This window comes from Atractosteus spatula, chromosome 3, assembly GCF_055471065.1.
Source record: "Atractosteus spatula isolate fAtrSpa1 chromosome 3, fAtrSpa1.hap1, whole genome shotgun sequence".
NCBI classification, from domain to species: domain Eukaryota; kingdom Metazoa; phylum Chordata; class Actinopteri; order Semionotiformes; family Lepisosteidae; genus Atractosteus; species Atractosteus spatula.
The window spans coordinates 27,620,776-27,642,507 of NC_142708.1; the positions used below are offsets into that span (position 1 = coordinate 27,620,776).

Consider the following 21,732-nt stretch of genomic DNA (forward strand, 5'->3'; position numbering starts at 1 on the left):
GCTTTCCTTCTTATCTATGGTGCCCATTACAAGTGTGTGTACGCTATAAATATATCTTGTACATATATACAAAATATATTTATTTTAAATATATACCAGTCCAATCATGCAATTGAATAGGTGGCTCTGCATAGATGCCCAGCATATAAAATCACCACCTGAGCCAACCCTGAAGCAAGGCGCACTTTAGTCCTTCTGATATGTTTTGTTTAAAACCAAGCTACTGCAGCTTCAAGTATTTTGCATTACATAGAATATTCTTTTATAAATTAGTTAACGTATATTTTTCATTATTCAGACATATACTATAATATATACAGTACAATAAATGCTCTCATTCTTTCTTTTTTTTCATTTTTATTTTTTCGAGAAATCCCTGAGAATGTATGTTGACAGTCGCTAAGTTTCCACACGCGCAAGCACTGTGTGCCATGCTTCTGGATGAACAGCACTGCAAAGCCACATGGTCAGCCTTGAATTTGAGATCTCTTTTTTTTTTAAATCTGGATTTCATTTTTTTTCTTGTCTTTTTTACACTTGCGCTTTGAATACACTGAAATGCATGGATGAATCATGAAGGAGTAAAGCTGAATCCATACGAGGTACTTGTCACTTAGGATGGAGGTGTTTTGTTTGGTTTAAAGCCATATTTCGTCATCTTTGAGGCTGTGAATGTATACAGAAATAACAGGAGAGCTATGTGGGCTTTTGCCACTGGACAACATATACTCAGTGTAAACCAAAACTTTTTTCTCTTTAACCTCTCTCTCATACAAATAAAAGAAAACACACAAACTTCCACAACATGACAATTTTCTCTTTTTTTGCGAACTAAACAGTTCTATACACATATAATACCGGTGTGGCTCTGTTACTGATTTTTTTTTATTTATTTTCATTTTTTTAAGTTAAAAAGGATACAAAGGCAGGCTCAAGTAAAAAGAAAGAGACAGAATTCCGTCAACCGAACCTCTCCCGCACCAACATCATCAGTTTCTTTTTGCCTTTGTATATCTGTTTCAGGTTATCAATAAACTGTGTAAACTGGATGTGTCCATCATGAGCCATTAAGAAGGTCTCTCTTGCCTTGCTAAGGAACTCGATGAATTCACTATAGTGCCGAGGGCTGATGTGAGTGAGCCTAGAGTGCGTGGTGTTGATGTACGCCCCAATTGTAGCGTCCAATAGCTGTCTTAGTGGGGCTTTGTCCAGTGACATTAACTTCCCAGAGTTCCGTCGGCCATGAAGTGGCACCATACCAGGCGTGGTCAAAGTGCACCGCCGTAAAATGTCTGAAAGCACGGTGGCACACTTTACACTCTTTACCACCAAGGGTATGATGGCAGCAAGTTCATTTTTGCCAAGGGAGTGACTCAGAGCACAGGCCCACAACACATCGTTAATGGCTGGGTGCGTGTCCTGATTGTAACTCAGGTTGAGATGAGTCATGGCCAAAGTTGCCAACTTGTACGCCCGCATCGGGTAACCACGGTGCTCCATATACCTAGCTATGGTGAAGAGCTGTGTGTAGCTCATGCCCGTGGTAGCAGCGTCCAAAACGATCTGGTAGGCTGTCTCGAAGGCAATGTGGTCCTTCTCACACAGCGTGAGGGCAGAGAGGGCGCAGTTTTGGGGATCCTTCATAGCACACTGCAGGGCCAGTGTGCGTGCACTGCTTGCCAGGTTTTCCTGCTGATGGCAGTCCAGGTGCAGCCGAACGATGGTGCTGTTGGACATCACTGTCGTGGCAACAATACTGGTGGCCTCCGTGGGAGTGAAGAGTGTGAACCAGCTCTGCATAATGCTGTCCAATGCGTACACCCCTGAAGAACAGAAAAGGTCATTTTAAGTCACCTTTAAATGACTTCAGTCTCTTCAGTCTTAGATTGACAGAAACCTCCGCAGTTGCCACCTACTACAAGAGGTCACAGAAGTGGATATATTCGAAGGGGACTTTGATTCTTAGTGTCACCAGAACACAAGAGGGAAAAGAGACCCTGATACAGTTCTTTAAGGGGCAGTCAACAGCATGTGGGCATGTCGATGTTTACAGATGTTACAGTTGACACCTCATGACTTTCACCCCACTTTTCAGGAAATTTGAAAAAAAATAAAAGTATAGGTAGATTTATTAAAAAAAACACTCGGGGGATGGACTCACTCACCTACTTCTGTGGCACAAGTGACCAACCATCGTACCATCTCCCGCCGGCGCCAGTTTAATGTCGAGAGCGTCATTCTCATCACCTGGAAGGAGTGGAAAAAGAACCAGCTTATGGGCCGTACTTCCCGAGATCTCAATGCATAGGAATTCTGATGGAGTAAATCTATATCCTGTGTTTTTTTGGCCACTGAACTGTTCCAATTAGCCTGTAAGTGAAAGAGAAAAGCTGTGCGAGTCTGAGTGATTGGGCCGGGCAAAGTGGTGAGAACACACTGAAAGCAGTCCAGTCACCTGGGACTTGCAATCTTAGAGCAAACAAAATTGCTCTTATTTTTAACTACACTCTACTGCAGCGCCAAAAGCGATTCTTCTATATTTCCGAAACCTAAATTCCTTTCAACAATTACTTTAAGCTGGCCAATAAACTTCTGAATAACATTTGTATTTCTTTTAGACCGGCCCCCAGAGCAGCAACTTACCTGAAGGCCCAGCTCCAGAGATACTTTAAGTAGAGTGATATCCGGCAAGCTGTCCATAAGAGTTGCTATTTTAAAAGCATCTTGGGCAAGCTTGAAGATGTGTGACGAGGAGTGGATATTTTTTTGGATGGATTCTAACACTGTTTCTAGCCTACGACCATCACCTGCAAAAGAAGGATTTAAATATTACAAAAATAATCAAATACAAGAAGACATTTTCCTGAACTTTATCTCACACCAGTTCTCTGGAAGTACATTTTAGTGAGAGTACGGTTTGAAAAGTATGTTTTCTTTCTGTCCAAAAAATGAAAGAAAATGAAAGAAATGGGGTGGCAGTAGTGGCAAAGGTGATACTGTTGCCTGTACTCCTTTTGTTTGATTTGTTCCATTAGATAAGTTAAAAGCAGTAAAAACTTGTTCAAAAACAAAAAGAAAATAAAAGAAATTCTGTAAGACTGCAAAACAAAAAAAAAACATTCCTTTTATAAGAAAGAAAAGGCAACATTATGCACTGCGGTTGTTGCGTCATTCAGATCAATGTATTTCAAAGAAGAAAAATCTGTGCAGTGCCACAATCTAATTCAGTGTATCAGATAGCAAAGTCACAGGCCTTTCACTCCCAGAGGCCTGGGCTCAGATCCAGCTCTGGTCCAGTGAAAGCAGTGCTGTGGTCTCTCAGCTGTGCCCCAAGTGGACATCAACCCACGTCACAAAACCGCAGAATAGTTTGGCACAATTTCAAAGCCATACCGAAGCAAAGAAGGCTCACAACAGAAAAGCACAGGGGTGGGCGTTCAGACCAAGATTGCTTGGGTATGTAGAGCTATGAAAAAGAGACTGACAGCCTCTTAATATTTGATGAGCAAAACGTTCATGTTTCAAGCATTTAAATAATATGGCCGTATTTCTGCTGCATGTATCCAATGTATCCAACTTTTCTGGCTGCTGTGGATGAGATGTAGCTGGAAAACTTTCTTCCATGCTATTCATTTGTATCTCAAACAACACACTTAACCAGGACTGTACACATATTGGTGGAAGGAGAAACCATTTCTCCCGTGTAAAGAACTTCCGAAGTGGAGAAATTGAGTAACGATTAATTGGAAGATTGAAGTGAGAGTCTAGAGTGACAATCATAAACTCCAAAGAAATGTATTCCTCGGTAAAATACAAAGATTCAATACCCCACAGTATAACACAATAACATTGTCCCTCCAGGATCAAGGTGATCTATGGGTTTTCAATGCAGCCCATCTCTTTATCTAAAACCAGCCCATAATTGGTTTAACTGGACTCTTGTTCTAAAGCAAAAATATAGTGCAACTGTAGTCATTAAGTGACACTTGGCTTAGTGGCAACAGCTTGCCTGTTGTAAATTGAATGAAAACCCATGTCTACTCCACCTGAGAAAATGTAGTTGGAAAGCTGGCAGACACATTCAAGTGCATCTCACCTAGATGGCTCACCTACACCTAAAAAGGGTCAACAGAAAGAGTGGGCGTGACCATACCAACAATTCAATTACCTGAATTCTGGTTTCTGTACACCTGATGACTTCTTACCATTCTCGGAGAAACCAAAAAAATAGAGCTTCTGTTTTTTTTTTTGCACGCTGATGATGGACAGATGAAAGGATGAAGACAACGCTCACCTTTGGCTGCAGTTAGCATGGTGGATGCCAGCTCGCACTGCTGGGACTCAACGTGGCTCAGGGTGAACCAGCGGGGGTAGCGGTTGGGAACGACAGACACTATGTGATGTGGGCGGGACATGTCTCCTGTAGGAGCTGTGGATTCCAACACTGGTAACCTGAAAGGGACAGAGATACTTTAATATTAATGGTCAGAGCTGGAGCAAATTGCCGGATGTCCTTGTAAACGTTCAAGGAAATTCCCTATTAAAGGTTTTGCAATTTGTGCATCTGGTTTATACCAAGAGGTAAAAGGTGCAACATCTACAGATTCCCATACGCGTACTTAACATCCTCCACTAAAGTTAATTTTGTAAATCTTAAATTTGCTATTGGCAACAGAGCTATACTGAACAACTATATTCAGTACTGCTATGTACTTTGCACACATACTAGTGAAAATAAAACTTTCAAACACAACACATACTTCTCTAGGTAAAAGGAGGTTCAGGTAACCCAGCTTTCAATGGCACTTAAAGCTGTTTGGATTGTTTCAACACTCTTAACTCACTTCTCCCATTTGATAGTATCTGTACAAATAAAATCATATGAAAATCTTAGAGTGATCTTTCTTTGCTTGACGTAATGAAACGTGAATTATCAAAAGCAATAAACATACCCATTTGCACACAAAGGGATGACAATTATCTGGAAGATAGGATCCAACTCTACAACTCCCATTGAAAGCAACTCATATCCAAGTGCAAAGAGGTTAAAACAATGTCTGATACTGAATACTACTGGGCATCAGAAAATACTCCATTCAGCTGCTTTAAAAATATTCAACTAATGCCATCAGCATGAAACACCCACTCATCTCCATCTTGTTTTGTTAGCAAAACTAGTAGAAACTCCCAGGGGATCCTTCTTCATTAATCAATCTTACAAGTGTCTGCATCAAATTAGATTTGCTTAACCCTTTCAGGCATTTATCCTAAGGGAAACCAAGAATCCAGCGCATTTAACATATTTCATGAAATATTACTTTTAGTTACACGAAAGCACAGGTGTGATGGTTTTACATTTTGCTTTGCATGGTTTTATGAAAAAAGGATCAGCAACTAGAATCCAAATATTCATTGCTAAATGGAATTTAAGCTGCTGTTCCATGACATACACTTTAGCCTGTGGATATTGTAAGCTTGTAAGCTGGTGAATGGTATGCTGTTGATTCATTAAGGAATTCACTTTCTGGTACATAATGGTGCTGTTTGTGCACCTCAAGGACAAACACAAATTACCACATTTAGAGGGCTGTAAAAATGACACTAAATACTCCTTAAACATTAGTTTGTCTTATTTTGCAGCTGAAATCTGTAAGGTAATGTTTGGATAGAGAACAATTTGGACATATAATTTTGTACTCACTAAAAAAAAGGGGGCTTCTACTGGAACAAATAACAAATATTAGACACCCCAGCTCAATATTTATAATAAAGAGATGAGCAACTGGAAGTAATTTATTTGATTCAATTTGGTATGTATGTATTTTATAAGAATGGAGTTTTCACAGTGGTTAGCATTGCTGCCTTGCAGCACTGGGGTCCTGTGTTCAATTCCCACAGTGCTATCTGTGTGGAGTTTGTATGTTCCCCCTATGTTTGCATGGATTTCCTTGGAGTGCTCCCAACACAGTCCAATTTTGTGCATACTGGTAGGTGAATTGACTTTTGTCAAATTTGCCCTGGTGAGAGTATGTTTGTGTCTGTATCTGCCCGTGTACATAGCTTTGCACCTATTGCTTGTTGGGATTGACTCTGGCTACCCCATGACCATGAATTTGACTATGCAGTTGGATGGACTGCTTTCACAGTAACACTTAAAAACCACCAATGGCATCTTCTTACCACAAACGTAATAAAACTCAATAATATGTCATATTTGTCATAAACAATCTAAGAATCATCAAGAGAATGTAAAGATCTCTCATAGGTGAAGTAAGCTTGCCATGCATATTTAAACATTTCTGTGGGGTTTCCCTCACCGACAAATGCTTTATATACCGTATCTCTTTACAAATATAACATTGTGTTCAAGTTTCAAAGAGTTTCCTGAACATATCCTTTTTTTGTAAATAAAAAAATAGTTGTTTGTCCTTCTCCACCACGCTTGTCATAGAAATTTAAGAACCCACAGCAAATAAAACAACCCTTATTTTTCTAACATACTGGAAATGCAAATATTCTAAAAACAAACAATACAAAAAAAAAACCATAGTGCTTAGGCTCACGATAGCCTATCACACTGCACTTCTGTAAGCCTCTTCACTGGTGAACAGCCAAAAGAGACTTTCTGAAGTGCCAGGGCAGCTGGATGGCAATCTGATTAGTTCTAAAACCTAATCTTCAGGTACAACAGCACACTACTTGTGTGCAATGACGTTCGAATAAAACTGGCAGTACAGTGAGGGTTTATTTCATTATATTGTAATGGGACCATTTTCCAGCATAGTGCCGAACGTGCCATCTAAAAGAGGGAGCAGAAAAGCATGGGGATGTGTTGGCTACCGTGTACCAAAGCCCTCTGCACTTGCTGTGAAGGAAAGACACAATTTGCCATTGCTCCATCTCCCGTGTTTCGAAAGTCTAAACTGGTGCTCTCTTCCGAGGCTGAAAGACATACACTGTGGGTGTGGAAGATGGAATCCACCCACAACTGCTGTTTCTTTTGCCAGTCCACTGCAGCAGCCCTTCAAATCTTAACTCCTCCTGGCTCATATCAGTTTCATCAACACCAAGGTAAAGATTTTGCTCCGGGTTCTTCTGGGACCGAATGCCACCAATGGGAAAAGGAAGCAGTGAGTTTTGGAGCTTCACAGCTGCGGTAGTTCATCACAAGGAAGAAAAAGCACAAAGTGGAAAACGTGCAGAGAATAAAACTGAACATTTCTAGCCTTTACAACAGCTGTGCCAGGAATCTGCTGTCATGCTCTGGCCAACATCACAATAACCACTCGACCCCCGTATGTCTTTAGGAGTTTCAATTTTCTGAACCCAGAGGAAAAACAAACAGCCTCTGGGAAGTGATTTTCAAAAAGGAGGACTCCTCTGCAAATCCCACACAACTTAAAGCTGGGTAAATTAAGCTATTAACTCCCAGCAAGACTCTTATTGAATTCCAACTTTTAATTTAACAGACAGGCTTGCGGATTTAACACTAATTCAAAAAAGTTAGGGAATAAATGTATCTTCTGTTGAAGAACCTTAAACTACGGTTGAAAGTCAGGCAACACTTTACTCCTAAGGAAGTTAAACAAAAGATAATCTGACTCACAGTTTTAAGATATGTTTCTTTTTAACCATTGCTTTTCTCACTATTGTTACATCAGCATCATAACTTTGAAACAGAAGAATAAAAAGAAGCTTTGTGCATTATTTATTTGTATAATAGATCACTTTTTCTTAATCTCCTTCAAGTAACACAGTTATTTACTGCAGACCTCGATATTAGTCTATGGTAGACTTAAAGGAACACAGTACTGCACCAAACATGAAAGAGTGTAACACAAATCAAACTTTAGGTTATCACAGAAAAACTCATCTGGGTCACCTGCTATTGTGTGGCATTATGGAACCACAGCTAGATCACCACATTGCATTTGCTTTATGTTAGAATTAATTCCAAAATATGCTGTATAATAACCGGACATCTTAGTCAATGCATCCAATTACTGTCGATAAAGGAAGACTAACATTTATTATTATAGTTCTATTTATTATATTATGGTTTATATTATTAAAACATGTATTTATTATAGTTTATTAAATAAACGTATAATTTATTAGTAGCCATTTACTCACCCATTTCCAAACAACTCAGAACAATTTTTGTGACCAATTAAGCAGGTGATTTGTTAAGTTAAATACTATACACATCCATCCAGTTTCTAATCGCTTTATCCAACACAGGATCATGGGCAATCAGAGCCTATCCCAGTGCACAACGGGCGCAAGGGGATCCATCACAGGGCACACAAAGACACAGACGCAAACACACACGTGAATCCCACGTGAACACTGCAGAAAACACAAACTTCAAGCACAACAATGCTAACCACAGCCCCACTGTTCCACTCCTATAGAAATCACTTAAATCCAGATAACTTCCAACCCTCAAGGTACACAGTTCACTTAATTTCACACACTGCTCAGTCAATTGAAGAATAACTTTAAAATGTTCCCAAACTTTTTTTAAGGGTTTTAAGGTGCACTATAAAACTTACAGGATTGAAGCTATTCAGGACCAAACTTGAATATCCTGTTCTTAGATTAAGGACATGCTATTCTTTCTTTTACTCCATTTCAGTAATGACCTGAACGCATCCTAGCCAATGAAAATCAATTTAGAAAAAAAATATATCAATGTGTGGCGCTTCTTTGGAGAACAAATTAGCAACTTCCAGCTGAGGTGCTAGCAATTTAATCAACACTGAGAATATTTAGAAAGAAGAGAACTGCATGGTCAACAAAGCATAGAGTACTAATGTACAGGAGACTACCTATTATAAAGTAAGATATGATGATGAAAAGCTATTAAAATTCATAACATCGGTCACATAATTAATCAAACAAACCACTAAAAACAAAGATATGGGAGATCAGAAAACCAGCAATTCTCTATTTTTTAATTTGCAAAAAAATCCTCCATTATTACAAAAACTGAATAACAGTTTTTAAGTGGTGTTTAGAAAATGCCTTTAAGTATTACCTCAGCTTTTGAGCCAAAGAAAAAGTTCGACTTCATCCTTTCAGAGACATGCAATGTTGACTGTGCCAAACAGAGCCTGAAAAGATTTATTCCTTTCAGCACTTTAAGAGCTTGTGTACTGTAAAGGCATTTTGAATGCTATTTAGTCATCACATTTCACGGCATTTACTAGAAATGAATGTGCTTTTTTATAGTTCATGTCAATACAGCTTCTCTAGCAGGCCTGTAATTGAGCAGATGCAGGCCTTTGTGTAACAAGGAGCTGAACACAGGTCACTTTCTATTTCTAAATTCAAATCTTCAGCGAACTGCATTAGCTTCTGGAGTTATTTAACTTGACAAGCCCTTAAAAACATTTCCGTACAGATCCCAAAATGCCCAAGTGGCTTTAAAAACTTTCCAGCTACCTCTTGTAAGACTATCCACACCAAAATAACAAGCCTTTTTGTGAGGAGAACTTATAAAGCAGGTAATTGTTAGAACCACCATGGTAATCACATCATACTGCTATCCTGTGAGACTGTTACCCATTCATAAGCTAGAAAAGCGTAATAGGTTTCCATTATACAGATTGGCGGAAAGAAGGCTGGGCTTATTTGCTTTAAGGAGAAAATATAACGGCAAAAAATACTTAAAAAACAAAACAGCTGTTGGAGGTAACTAACTGAACTCTTGCTACTCCTAATAGGTATTAAGCAATAGACCAAAAATCTTGCTTGTGTGCCATTGGTATGTTGAGGCTAGACTCAGTGCAACATGCAGAATGATACCCTTCATTGGATAGAACAGAACAATCAATGGGCAGGTCCAAGTGTGAGTGTGTAGTATGCAGGATTGTCTATTTGCTGCTGAGCAGGGATGAGCTGTGGCATCCAGGACTCCAAGATCAGTGAATAGGCAAAGGCTTGTTCAGCCTCTTTGAGAAGAATGAGATAGAACCCCACAATAGAGCATCTGTAATCAGTAAGTACAAATGCATAGCTTGTACTACATCCAACGGGTGGCGGCGCATGCTACTGGCCTGTGACTTTCACGGCAGACCTCTGTTGATCAGGCCCGTTGATGACAAACGTTAAACAGCACAATGAATATTACTGAATAGACATGACAAGGTAAATGTCAGTGTGCCTATTACAAAAAAGTGTGGTCATTTTCCTGATAACTTTGGTGAATTTGTTGTAGATGTTGTAGATAATTCCTATATAATTATAGGAAAAGGTTGCTCAGCTTTTTAAAAAACAATATCTATATACAGAATGACTTGGAAATTTGACAAAATTCGCACAGTCCATCTTAAAAAAGTACCTGTCTTCAGAAAGCTCAAGCTCCATGGAACTATTCCAATTACCAGATTTAGTGATTCAGCTACTTCTAAATATGCATCCATGACCTGACATTCTAAAGCTTAACTGTTGCCCACAGGAAACAGAAATGACAAAGCCCTTCATCAAATAACATGTTCATGGGGGGAGCAGTGGAACTTTTCACTGGACGATCGAGGGCTCAAACCTCAGTGACTGCCACCTACCCTTTATACAAATTGTTCAAGTACACCAAGAGACAGATGAAAGTGTCAGACAAATAAATTAAATCTATAATAAAATTAATCTACGATTGTATATCTCTAGGTAACACTACCACAATAACCTCTACAGAGGAAGATACTGTATTTCTTTGTATGACCTCATCCTTGTTTTCAAATTCCTCACATTTCAGTAAAATGTAAAGATTATTATTAAAGTAAAAACCCTGTTATTTTAGACACATGACTGAAGAGACTACATTCCCATATATTAGAATCTCTATATCCGCCCAGGGACAAAAAAGACTGGTAATTACTTAAGCTGTAGGAAAAAAAAAGTTTTGAATGCTATTTGTTGTGCCACAAATGGGGTGTCTTTATAGAGAATGCCTGTGTTTTTAATTCAAATCTAATTTAGCCCTTAAGGGAAGAATGAAATTGTAATATTTAGTGAAGTTTGCTTACCTGAGATTTAAGGAGTACAGAACTTATTTTATGATTAGAGTTTTAAAATTTAAACACCACATAGAGAACCATTCATTATTGCTTAATGTTTTTGCATTTTAAGGAAGTTCAGAGGAAATAAAAGAAAATGACTAAACAAATCCTGCCAAGAAAAAAAAAAACAAACAAAACTTGTTACTGTGAATACAAATGTTGCCAGAAGTCTCCCTGGTGATGCAGCAAAGCTTTAAAGAATCTAATATTAGCCATACATCTTCACAAGCTGCTTGTTTCTGCCTTGGTTTTATGATGATCAACTGCAAAGCAAACGCCAGTGTGAATGTAAAAACTGCAGCACATTTGAAGCCCCTGAATTAGATCCAATGCGACGTATTTATTATTCACACATTTTCTAAAAATCTCATTTTCGAATCCAATGAATTATTTAGCAAGGTTTCAGCACAGGCCGCTTTGTGATTAAACACTGCCCCAAATAACCCCCCCTGAACACGAAATTCAGAAGAAAAGTATTCCTGTTACTAAATTAAATGTGTCAGCCTTGATAGGGCAAATGGAATTTTTCTAGTGTTAAAGTGTAAATACCCACCCCACAGCAAACACACACACACACACTTCCAGCTCCCTGGTGAATTCATGCTCCGCAGGAAGTAAAAACTCACCTCATGGCTCTCAGTGCAATTTTGTATGCCAGTTCAGCATCGTGAGGTAGGAGAGAGGTGAAGAGATACTTGGCGAAGGTGTGCATTGGAACGCTCTCTCTGTATATGATTTCCCCCAGACCACTGTAGGGCCCACCTGTTCAGGAGACAGAAGAAAATAAGGATCAATCCACTGAACGTGTACAATCTAGAGTTTCAACAGTCTTGAAAGCACACGTATACTTCTTTTCTTGATTTAGTTTGTCCATGAAGTAAGAACGAGTTAACTTTTACAATCAGGCATAACTCAGCTCTGCGTTCCTCTGCGTTTTTAAGCATTGGTTACAAAAGCCTGGAACTTCCTGTGTGCACCCTATGGCCAGGGACCCTCTATGAAGGAGGCCTCAGTCCCAGGGTTAAATTCCTGTGTCAATACTAAATAAATGGTGCTTCCTGAGGAATAAAGAAACCATTGGAAGCAAGCTTTTCACAAAACTTTCATTTTACTTTCTGTGCTGCAAAGCTTGAAGCTGTGAAACAAAGCGTCATATAATTTGACTGCCTCAGACACTAAGAAGCTTTTTGGCACGATATTCCCCAAACTCTTAACAGAAAAAAAGCAGGCTGGTTGTTGCACGTGCAAGGACAGCAGTGCTAAGTGCGAACTATAATCCGCTTACCGGTTAGTAGGTAACTTATTCTCTCAGATCAGATAAGGCACAGGACAGTTTAAATTGCACAGAAAGTGTTTTTTGACACTTGCCTGCAGAATAAACTGCAATACTAAAAACCATATGTGAAGGCTTTATTCCACTCTATAATTAAATTATTTTCAATTGAACATGCCATGACCACAGGCCACATCAGAGAGCCACCGCGGAATTCCACACTGCTGTCAGCCTTTGCTCAGGGGAGGCTCTGGATTGAATAATCATGGGAACTTAATTATTCTTTGACCCTGTGGTGGGTGGTCCTTGCCGACAGAGGATAAGGCAGTTTTGGCAGAACACTGAAGGAAAGACTTGTGCCTCTCTAGTATGGTGTTTGTACATAAACTGTTGTTTATAGCTGCATTTATAGCTGACAGCTGAATGGTGTCAACAGATCCACTTGTATTTGTGCTGTATATGTTTTTTTTGCTCCATCTTAAGAAACAACATGGCACTGTTTACATGTTTTAGATATCCATGTTATTAGCTGGTGTATGAAGATAGAGGGAAGATAAGACACAAAAGGGTAATAGGGGATATGCTCGCCCTCTGCTCCATTCCTCATTACATAGCAAACAAAAAAATAATGTATTGTCAATATAAGGAAGAAAGAGTCCTTGCGTGGGGGCCAATACTTTCATCCTACACAAGCCATCAGCTTGCCCTTACCCTCTAACAGGAAGACTGCTTGTTTTCGGAAAATCTTGACGAGGGTGTCATCCAGGTCGATCTCCTGTAGCTTGGCGATGAGCTGCTCCTCGTTGCGGCAGACCTTCTCCTGGGCGTAGAGGCCATCGGGCATGATCCTCTGCTGGCCAAGCCCCACCAGCGCCATTTCCACTGCCAGGGTCAGGTACGACTCTCCTTCCTCCAGCAGCCGCTGTGTAGGAAACTGGAAGTCCCCGCTCTTGGACTGCCCCATGGCATCTGTGACAAACGACAGGAATATGTCAGGAACAAAGATGACACCCCCCACCCCCTTCAACTACTTTACATGCCATCAAAACAACTTGGGACCTCTAATGATCAAGGAACTGCAAACTGAAGTTTAATGCCCAACCTGAGGCAACTTGCTGATGATACAAAAAGGTGCTAACGAGTTAGTTTTCCATAAAGTTTTTTTTCCCCCCAGCTGTTTTAAATAAAACTCTAAGCAGGTCCGCTGAAACCTTATGAACGCTGTCAACAAAATGTATAATACAGGTGGCTTTGGTTGGCAAGTGATTGACGCATTCGCATGACCTGCAATTTTAATTGGCTAGATCACAAATATATTAAAGCAGAATATTGGTTTACAGTCTGGGCAAGAATCCAGCAGGGGAGAGAAGGAGGTAATCTTTATACAGGCTCTATAACACACAAGGAAAGCAGTCTGGAAGTCACATTAAGATGCGCTACAGACACATGACTAACCCAGCCCTCCAAACATGGCAGAGCTTCTGAGACTCATGTATTTAGATGTGCAATTGCCCTGATAAAAAAAACCTCTGAAATTAGGTGTAATTTAATGCACCACAGCAACATACCAAGCACCTCTAAAATGTGTGATGCCCCTTGACACCTTCAAGGTTTACAAAGGAATTAGTCTGTTTTAATTGGCTGTGAAGAAGCAAACCTCTTAACGCCCTGAATACAGCTGAGACAGGAATGTGTTGCCACAATTAAAACGGGCAATAAGTAAAAAAGCAATTCAGAAAGCCCAAAATAAACACATTGTTGTATGAAACATAAAGCGTTCCAAATGAAGCCAGTGGCTTCAAAAACGTTTGACTACAACTAGTGATAATATCTTCCTAACAGAAATAGCTTTAATTATACAATTTAAATAGAGCAGGAATTCTCTCAATTTTCTTTGGACACAATAATTTCCAGAACAATACTGTTGATATTTTTTCTGTACTAATTATGGTTGCATTAATTATTGTGTTTAATTTTTACCCCTAGAAAAATAAAAATATATATTTTAGAATAGTTGTGCTCTTCCGAATAGAGGTCATTTTTCACTTTCAAAGAGTTTTTACATAACTTACAACTACAAGGTCAATGACACATAAAATTTCAATGTAATCATTTTTGTTTACAACAGAAAATATCTAAATACATTTAACATGTCAAATCAAGGCACAGTTATCAGGAAATGTTCATCAAACCTTTGTCAGAGTAATTACAGAAGTGGTAATAATAAGCATTATAAGCAAGGTCACATTACTGGATAAAAATGGTTATTTCTTTTTAACAATGCAAAGGACACTGTTCCAATTTTTGATCTGCCACTTGTTAACAGGAAATGTTCCAGTGTTTGACCTATCAATCAGACTAAATTGTAAGCTATTTTAAAATCAGATCGGCACAATTTTATTCTTATGCATCCAATGAATGCCAGAATGTTTTTAACTTGATTTTTATTTCCAAAAAACAGGAAAACATAAAATGTTGGGTGAGAGTAAATGCAGGTCACAGCGCATGATTGTCTTATTTGTAATGATGCAGTCTTTCTTAGACGAGAAAGTATGGTACAATAACACTAGACTCTTTGTTGTCAATTGTGTGAAGGTTAAATATTCCGAACACGAGGTGTATTTTTTCAATAAAGAGGTGATAGATTGATTATACCTGGTACTTACCTTGTTATTCACACATAAATTTCATAACTTCACTTTTGTAATCATACTGCACTTAGTAAAAAGAAACTGAGCTTTTTAAATACGTTGGATAAGTGATAAATTTTGTTTGAAAACCCCTCAGACTGTACACAATTAAATTTAAAAACGAATAGGTTGTAATTTTGAGATAACTGTAGTTATGATGGTTTCTCTTTTATCAACTGGACTCGACAACAACAAATAATCTGAATGACCACTATTGATTGAAAATCAAGTGCGCAAATAAATCCCATTAGGTATAATCCAACAGCACTTCAGCAAAAAACTGCTATACTTGGATGCTGTCATCTTTTAAAACACTCCTGCTTATTTTTTGTTACTCTTTCCAAAGAATTTTCTTATATTTGTAAAGCATCTTGACAGTCCTCTGGTTTGAACTGTGATTTTTTTCAAAAATCTAGCAGCAAATTAGGATCAAGCATGTGTCTTGTGAAACAGATGATTTAAGATCAAAAAGCAATATAAAAGGAGGTACCAAGATTCCACAAACCATGTGGGTTAATCTCCAAACTCTTGCTTTCTTAGTCAAAAACAATCCAGTTTGCAGGAAGGCATATATGTAACTAGAACACCTTCAGAACATGTCCAGTTGCTCATAAAGTGTTTTCAAGAAAGGGCACAAGACTGATTGCAAACCCCTAGCTGATATTCTATAATAGGATATATACTCCATCTCAAAATCTTCATTATTGTAGAGAATTGATAAGAACTTCAATTTCCTACACTTCAATATTAAGGCTTCTCAGGCATATTTTACTCAGTTCTAAGCAAAATTAGAGCTTATAAGATAAAATATTTTTTTTAATAAAATGTTACATCTTTTATTGTATGGGTAATATAGGAGGTCTGCAACAGTTTTTGTAGCAGTTTGTTTGTCAGACAAATTCCAAGTGTTTTCCCCTAATATAGCAATAAATACAAATTAAGTCCTATTCTCTTTTCATGTTAGTATACAAATGAAAGACTAAACTTTGCCCAGTTTAGTCAAATCATAGTTCAGGGAATGCTAAAATTTCAGATTTCATTCCACTAAAAAAAAAGAGATGGTAACTTCAAAAATGACAACTCCTAAACTGACTAAAATCTGTAACAACATTAAGAAAAACAACAATTTAATTTCAAAACAAAGAGGCTCTATTTTAATTAAATAAAACTCTGGTTTCACATCTCTTTGGAAGAACTACAAAGAGCTTATGCAGCAACAACAGAAGGGAAGTCCAATTAAAACAAACACACTGAGATATACAGTAGAGTTAAAGACTCATCAGGAGTGGCCAATCAGTAGAGGACAGCCTAAAGGCTGTAATAATAACTAATTACACTACAGTAAGATGATTGTGATACAGTCATATCTTCAATCAAACCTCATGAATAAGAAATAAGAACAAAAACATTAAAATTAAAATGCATTAAAAATGCAGCAGAGAAGATTTAGCCTAGTTTTCACAGTTTAAATATACTTCCTTCTTTCATTAATTCTTTTAATCTTTTCTTCCATTGAATGCCTTTCTAACTGCCCCAACGGTCATTCTACCATCTCCACTCTGATTAAATCTTTTCAATATATTTGTTTCTGAGGGTCTCTCTTCTATCAACAGTCAATGGTGATATTAAGGAACCATTAAGCAGCCATGTTAGTTTGCCATTAATTATCTCTTCTCAGCAACCTGGGAGAGTGGACTTCACTGTCTCTTTTCCAGAATTCCATGGAAAATTGATGGACCTCAACATCATAAAGTGTCTGCCAAGAATCAGAGGCAAATGATGGTTCAGTGACGTCTTGCCTTTTCCTAGGAATGAGGGGGATGGGGAAATTATAGGAGTAGGCTGTGTAGGCCATACCTGAGAAGTCAGAGAAGCCTGGGGCAACGTCCTCATCCATTCGGCAGCTCTCCATCAGTGTGCTGAACAGAGTGCCAATTGGATCCAGGGGGTGTCCCACCCAGCCCTCGAGGTTGGTGACTGACGTTACGCCTTTGTGAAGCAGCTCTGAAATAACAGGGAAATCAACTACACAGTTTTTTTTTTAAAGTAGTTTTTCATGCCCTACTCATTCTCGGTGTGTATGAAAATAAGCAAACCGAGGTTGTTTCAGGAGAGCCATTGAGAACAGAATTATCTGCATATGACCCATATACCTAAGATGAAGTGAAAAGTGAAATATTGTTCCTTTTAATATCACAGCTCACCAATACATCTGGTTCCATTAGACTGTCAAAACAGTCTCAGTGTATTTTTCCATTGTGACTAACTACCTTATACTTAAACAATGCATTCCTAAATTAATATTCAGACACACGAAGACTTGCTGTTGTTCCACAAACTTCTTGATAAAACTGAAAAAAGTTTGGAAGATCTACAGTAGATATGGAAAGGATTGTTTTAGAAAGCACTGCACCAATTGAGACTAAATGCCTGCTTTTATGCCAATCTGGTGTTAATGAATACATTTATACTCAACAACTGGACTCAACAACAAAAAAAAAAAACAAAGGTAACTGATTTCCTTCATAATATCCAAGGCAAAGGTCTCAATGTTATGTATTTCTCTGCCACAGCCGAGATGTTTGCTGCAAACCTAAAGACATCTTCTTTTTCCTCTCAAGTCTGCTCATCACAAACCTTTCTTGTGTCCCCGGAACAACTCCAGCTGTTTCTGCTGCTGCCTGCGCAGAGTGTTGACGATGGCGATGGCCAGCCTCAGTGCCTCTCTGGGGTAACCGTGAGATCTCAGTGCATCCACCCTAGCACAAGCTGTGGGGACATGTTCTTTAACAGCAGAGAGGAAGAGAGAGAAGGATGGAAAAAAAGGGAAAACAATGAGGCATTAGATGGAACAAAGAGCAATTCTCTTCAGCAAAAAAAAAAAAACAGGCACTTATTTCCAGCAGTTCAACGGGGCTACTGTTCCCATTGGCAGAGTCCTTTAATTTTCTTTAACCACCCCCTGCCACCTCTTTTTTTTGTTGCTTTTTTTCTTTTTCCTCTTTCTTTTTTTTATAATGCCATAGAAAAACTGGACAAAGAGGCAAGTCATGCAAATGTCTTTCCGGTTTAGCCACTTACCGTGCCATAGGGGCCAACCGCGAGAGTCAAAGAGTGAATTTTCAGTGTTGTCATGGTAACAGTAGTTGTTGTAGAGGTCACCGCTGATAATGTGCTGCAAGTGGCTGTCCTGCCAGTGGAGATCGCACGCTTCGATGGCTCGTGTGAAAACAGTCCGGTGAGGCCTGTTGGCTGAATCTAGTGGTGGAGAGAATTAAGACCAGGCATATCAGGCTCTTGTTGTTTTTGGCCTGATAATAAGAGCCCTATCTTCTTTCAGCCTGGGCTTGGCATTCCTCCACTTTGGAGCTCTTCAGGTTGTTATAAAACAATACCTGTTTGTTTTGAGCAGTTGCTTTTGATTATTGTTAAATTTTTTAAGACCTCAAAACCTGTCAGCTTGAATGCCTAGGAAGTTAAACAAAACCCGGTAAAAATGCCAAAACAAAATAGCGGCTTAAAGACTGATACCTATTTCAGGCAATGAAAAGCTTTAGTTATGTTGGAAGATTTTATTAAATGAAGAACCAGGTTCTCCACTTCCAAGATGGAGATTTACTGATTTAACTTGAGCAACCAGATTTGCTCCTCGGGGAGTTTGGTGTTTCTTTATTTAAAGCAAACATAGGAAAAATGCAAGATGCTATATCTCAAGTGGAAATGCTTCAGTAGTCAAAATCGTATTCAGCTGTACATAACTACAGGTAAACAAATACCCACCTCAAAAAGATGATTATTTTTCTAACTGTGTTAATTGGGACACATCCGAGTAGCACAAATTTAGAAATGAGAGCTTGGTAGGTCTCTAACTTTGCTCAGAATTCTGGCTTCTCTGCTACAGACAAAAGTTTAAGCGCTTTTGCTTGAGGAAATTTTCCAGGTTATTGGGATCTTTCCATTAGCCCTGCAAAGGCTTATAAAAGCTGCATGAGTGTAACGTGCTGGACTGTTGATTAAAAGAACTAGTTTTCTGCACTTAGCTCACCTTGGTTAGCATTTGCACCCTGAGGCAAGGCATTGGTTAAATTGGGCAACTCGTTTCCATGGTTACCATCTTCCCAGGGACAAACATCCACACTGTTCCACTTCTTCAGTTGCCTTAGCCAGCCTGCCTTCTGTTCTGGCTTGCAGTGAGGATTTAAGACTATGCACATCCACAGGGCACCTGGGCGTTTGGAAAAGTGAGAGACAATAATAAAAACTATGATAGCAACAAATGCTGCAAAAGCAACAGGGGACTGACAATACTTGTGGGGGGAAGATAAAATAACCTGAAGCCTGTGTTAAGAGCTATACATTCTTCATTTCCCCCCCTTATTCTCATCTCTAAGGTCTATCTGGAATCTCAGGTTCAAATTGAGGTGTTCACTCAAATTTCAGATGGCAAGCCCCTCGTGTTAGAGGTTATACTGCTTTATGCTGCTTAACTCTATTAACCTTGCTGGCTGTTCCCAGGCCAATTTTTTCTCACTTTCAAGTGCATGCTGAACTGCATCAAGGGCTCATACCAACATATCTATAAGCCATGTTCAAAATAAGTTAAAAAAAAACTTTTAGTACTAAGTTACTTCAATTAAAAGTTTCACAGCAGTGCTCACTACAGCCAGCAACGTCAGTTCACCGTAAACTGAATACTATAATAAGCAAAGGCTCATTAATAGGAGTTAGTCTACCTCTATTTCAAAACAGTCGAAGGAAAGTAAATCTTCTCCGACAAAAGAGGGGAAAAAATTGCCCTCTCTGCCCAGACTCATAGCTAACAAATGATGTGGATGTGTAAATACATTCCTTTCACAATTCATATATGTTTTCTGTCTAAAAATGTGTAGAACATAGACGAAATTCAGAAAACGGCTAATTAAGTGGGATTAATCCTTCTCAGGTAGAACTGAAAACAGGCCAGGCCACACCTCTGAACTCTACAGAAGCTGCACAGCTTTAATGGTTGAGACGGGTAAAAATAATTGAGGTGACTATACAAATAAGCTTGTCCGACTTGAATATAGACAAAATGTTTAGGTTTTTGGCGTCTTTGCATTCCTAGATGTATACTTCATACAGTTTGCTGGGCAGACAGCTAAGGTAGAAGACAAGGTAGGCCAGTTGTGAAAGACATTATGAAAACAAGGCTGTTTTTTCTCGTTGTTTTGTCTACATTGTTAGTTGTTTTTCACCACTCAAAAAAAAATCAAAGAAGCCAAATTGCAAAGACTTCTCTTGGTGCCTACCGAAAACCGCAGGGAAGCCAATTGCTTAGGAAAGGCCATTAAGTCTTTATTAGCATGTACTGTTACCAAGAGGATGTCTGACACCAATTTTTCACCACCGAGCTCCTGGGCCCTCCCTCCCTTTGTTTGGAGAAAGTCAAAAGGAAACATGATTTGCACCACCATTTCACACATCCTCCCAGTCCCTGGGCTGCCCTGTCTCGCATGAGTAACAGGGCAGCGGTGGCTCTGATCCGGCCTCCCAGGACACAGACGAAACACATCAGCCACCTCATTTCCGTTAGCTGTCACTTTGCGAACCTGGACTGTCGGATGCGATGAGGGAGATAGCACAGGGCAGTACATTTTCACAAGGAGAACGCACTGCTTCAGAGCCGCCTCGCTTATTTCATCTTTTGATAACAGCTGCAGTACGCTAATGGGGCAAATCATCAATTCAATGTTAAAATGAAATGCAGTAAAGCGTCTCTAAATAACAATAAATATATTAATCTAGGTCAAATTTAAATGCTGGCTGTTTTAAAAACGACAACATGGTGTTACCGGGCTATAATTATTGCAGCTTAATGTGCTTCGTTGCAGGCAAGCGAAGACTATTAACATTATCATCCTCAGTGAATGAAAAGCATAGAATTGTTACAACAAAGGTCGAAAGCAGTGTACTGCTGAGAGAATAACACTGTTTTACTGGGGTGGCTAAAGTCTCAACCTAAGCACACACTGCATCTATGAAGAAACCAAAGGAAAGCAGGTAGGAAGGGCATTATCTTGAGTGAAAGGCACACTGTGTGTTGGCATTAGTCCCACAGGACATGGTCTAGAAAGGGTAGCTATGATCAGGTTTTGGCGAGGCGATCACTTTAGGACAACAGGCTTCGCACGCCATGCCCTGCTCCTCTCCACAGCCTTCCAGAGGTGTTTGAATTTTCTACATGTACAGCCATTCCACAAGGAACACTGACGCTGTAATCAAAGGTGTCGGGGGTGGGGTATCATCTAATGTTAAAAATGTTCCATATTAACAAGATGGACTGAAATACTTAGGAATCCTACTCTGTTGGGCCCCTGAGCAAGGTCCTTAACCCCAACTGCTCCAGGGGTGCCGTATAAATGGCTGACTCTGCACTCTGACCCCCAGCTTCTCTCCCTGTCTGTGTGGCTCATGGAGAGCAAGCTGGGGTATGAGAAAAGACAAATTCCTAATGCAAGAAATTGTATGTGGCTAATAAAGTGATCTGATCTTATACTTCCTGTCAAGAATAACTCTAAGCTATGTAAAGCTCCTCTCTAAGATCACAAGGATATATTTTAGTGACACTGTGCTACTAGTTAAATATTTCTTTAAAATTTAGGAAGCAGTATCAGTCATTTAAGCTTTGATTATAAAATGGATATGTACGAGTCAATAACCTATTAGGACA

At 39.1% G+C, this 21,732-nt stretch overlaps 1 protein-coding gene across 1 annotated transcript in view; it reads right to left on the reverse strand.

Annotated features, from left to right (window-relative positions):
- Nucleotides 1-340: 340 nt before the first annotated feature.
- zswim6 (zinc finger, SWIM-type containing 6) overlaps nucleotides 341-21,732 on the reverse strand; it is a 93,274-nt gene continuing 71,882 nt past the window's right edge. Inside the window, exons 5-14 of the mRNA XM_088910909.1 lie at nucleotides 19,069-19,248; nucleotides 18,105-18,281; nucleotides 17,661-17,807; nucleotides 16,881-17,027; nucleotides 13,045-13,302; nucleotides 11,687-11,822; nucleotides 4,295-4,452; nucleotides 2,644-2,807; nucleotides 2,166-2,247; nucleotides 341-1,823 (exon numbers count right to left, since the gene is read on the reverse strand). Coding sequence (XP_088767035.1) covers nucleotides 961-1,823; nucleotides 2,166-2,247; nucleotides 2,644-2,807; nucleotides 4,295-4,452; nucleotides 11,687-11,822; nucleotides 13,045-13,302; nucleotides 16,881-17,027; nucleotides 17,661-17,807; nucleotides 18,105-18,281; nucleotides 19,069-19,248 — 2,312 coding nt within the window. The 3' untranslated portion in view covers nucleotides 341-960. The remainder of the gene's footprint in view (nucleotides 1,824-2,165; nucleotides 2,248-2,643; nucleotides 2,808-4,294; nucleotides 4,453-11,686; nucleotides 11,823-13,044; nucleotides 13,303-16,880; nucleotides 17,028-17,660; nucleotides 17,808-18,104; nucleotides 18,282-19,068; nucleotides 19,249-21,732) is intronic.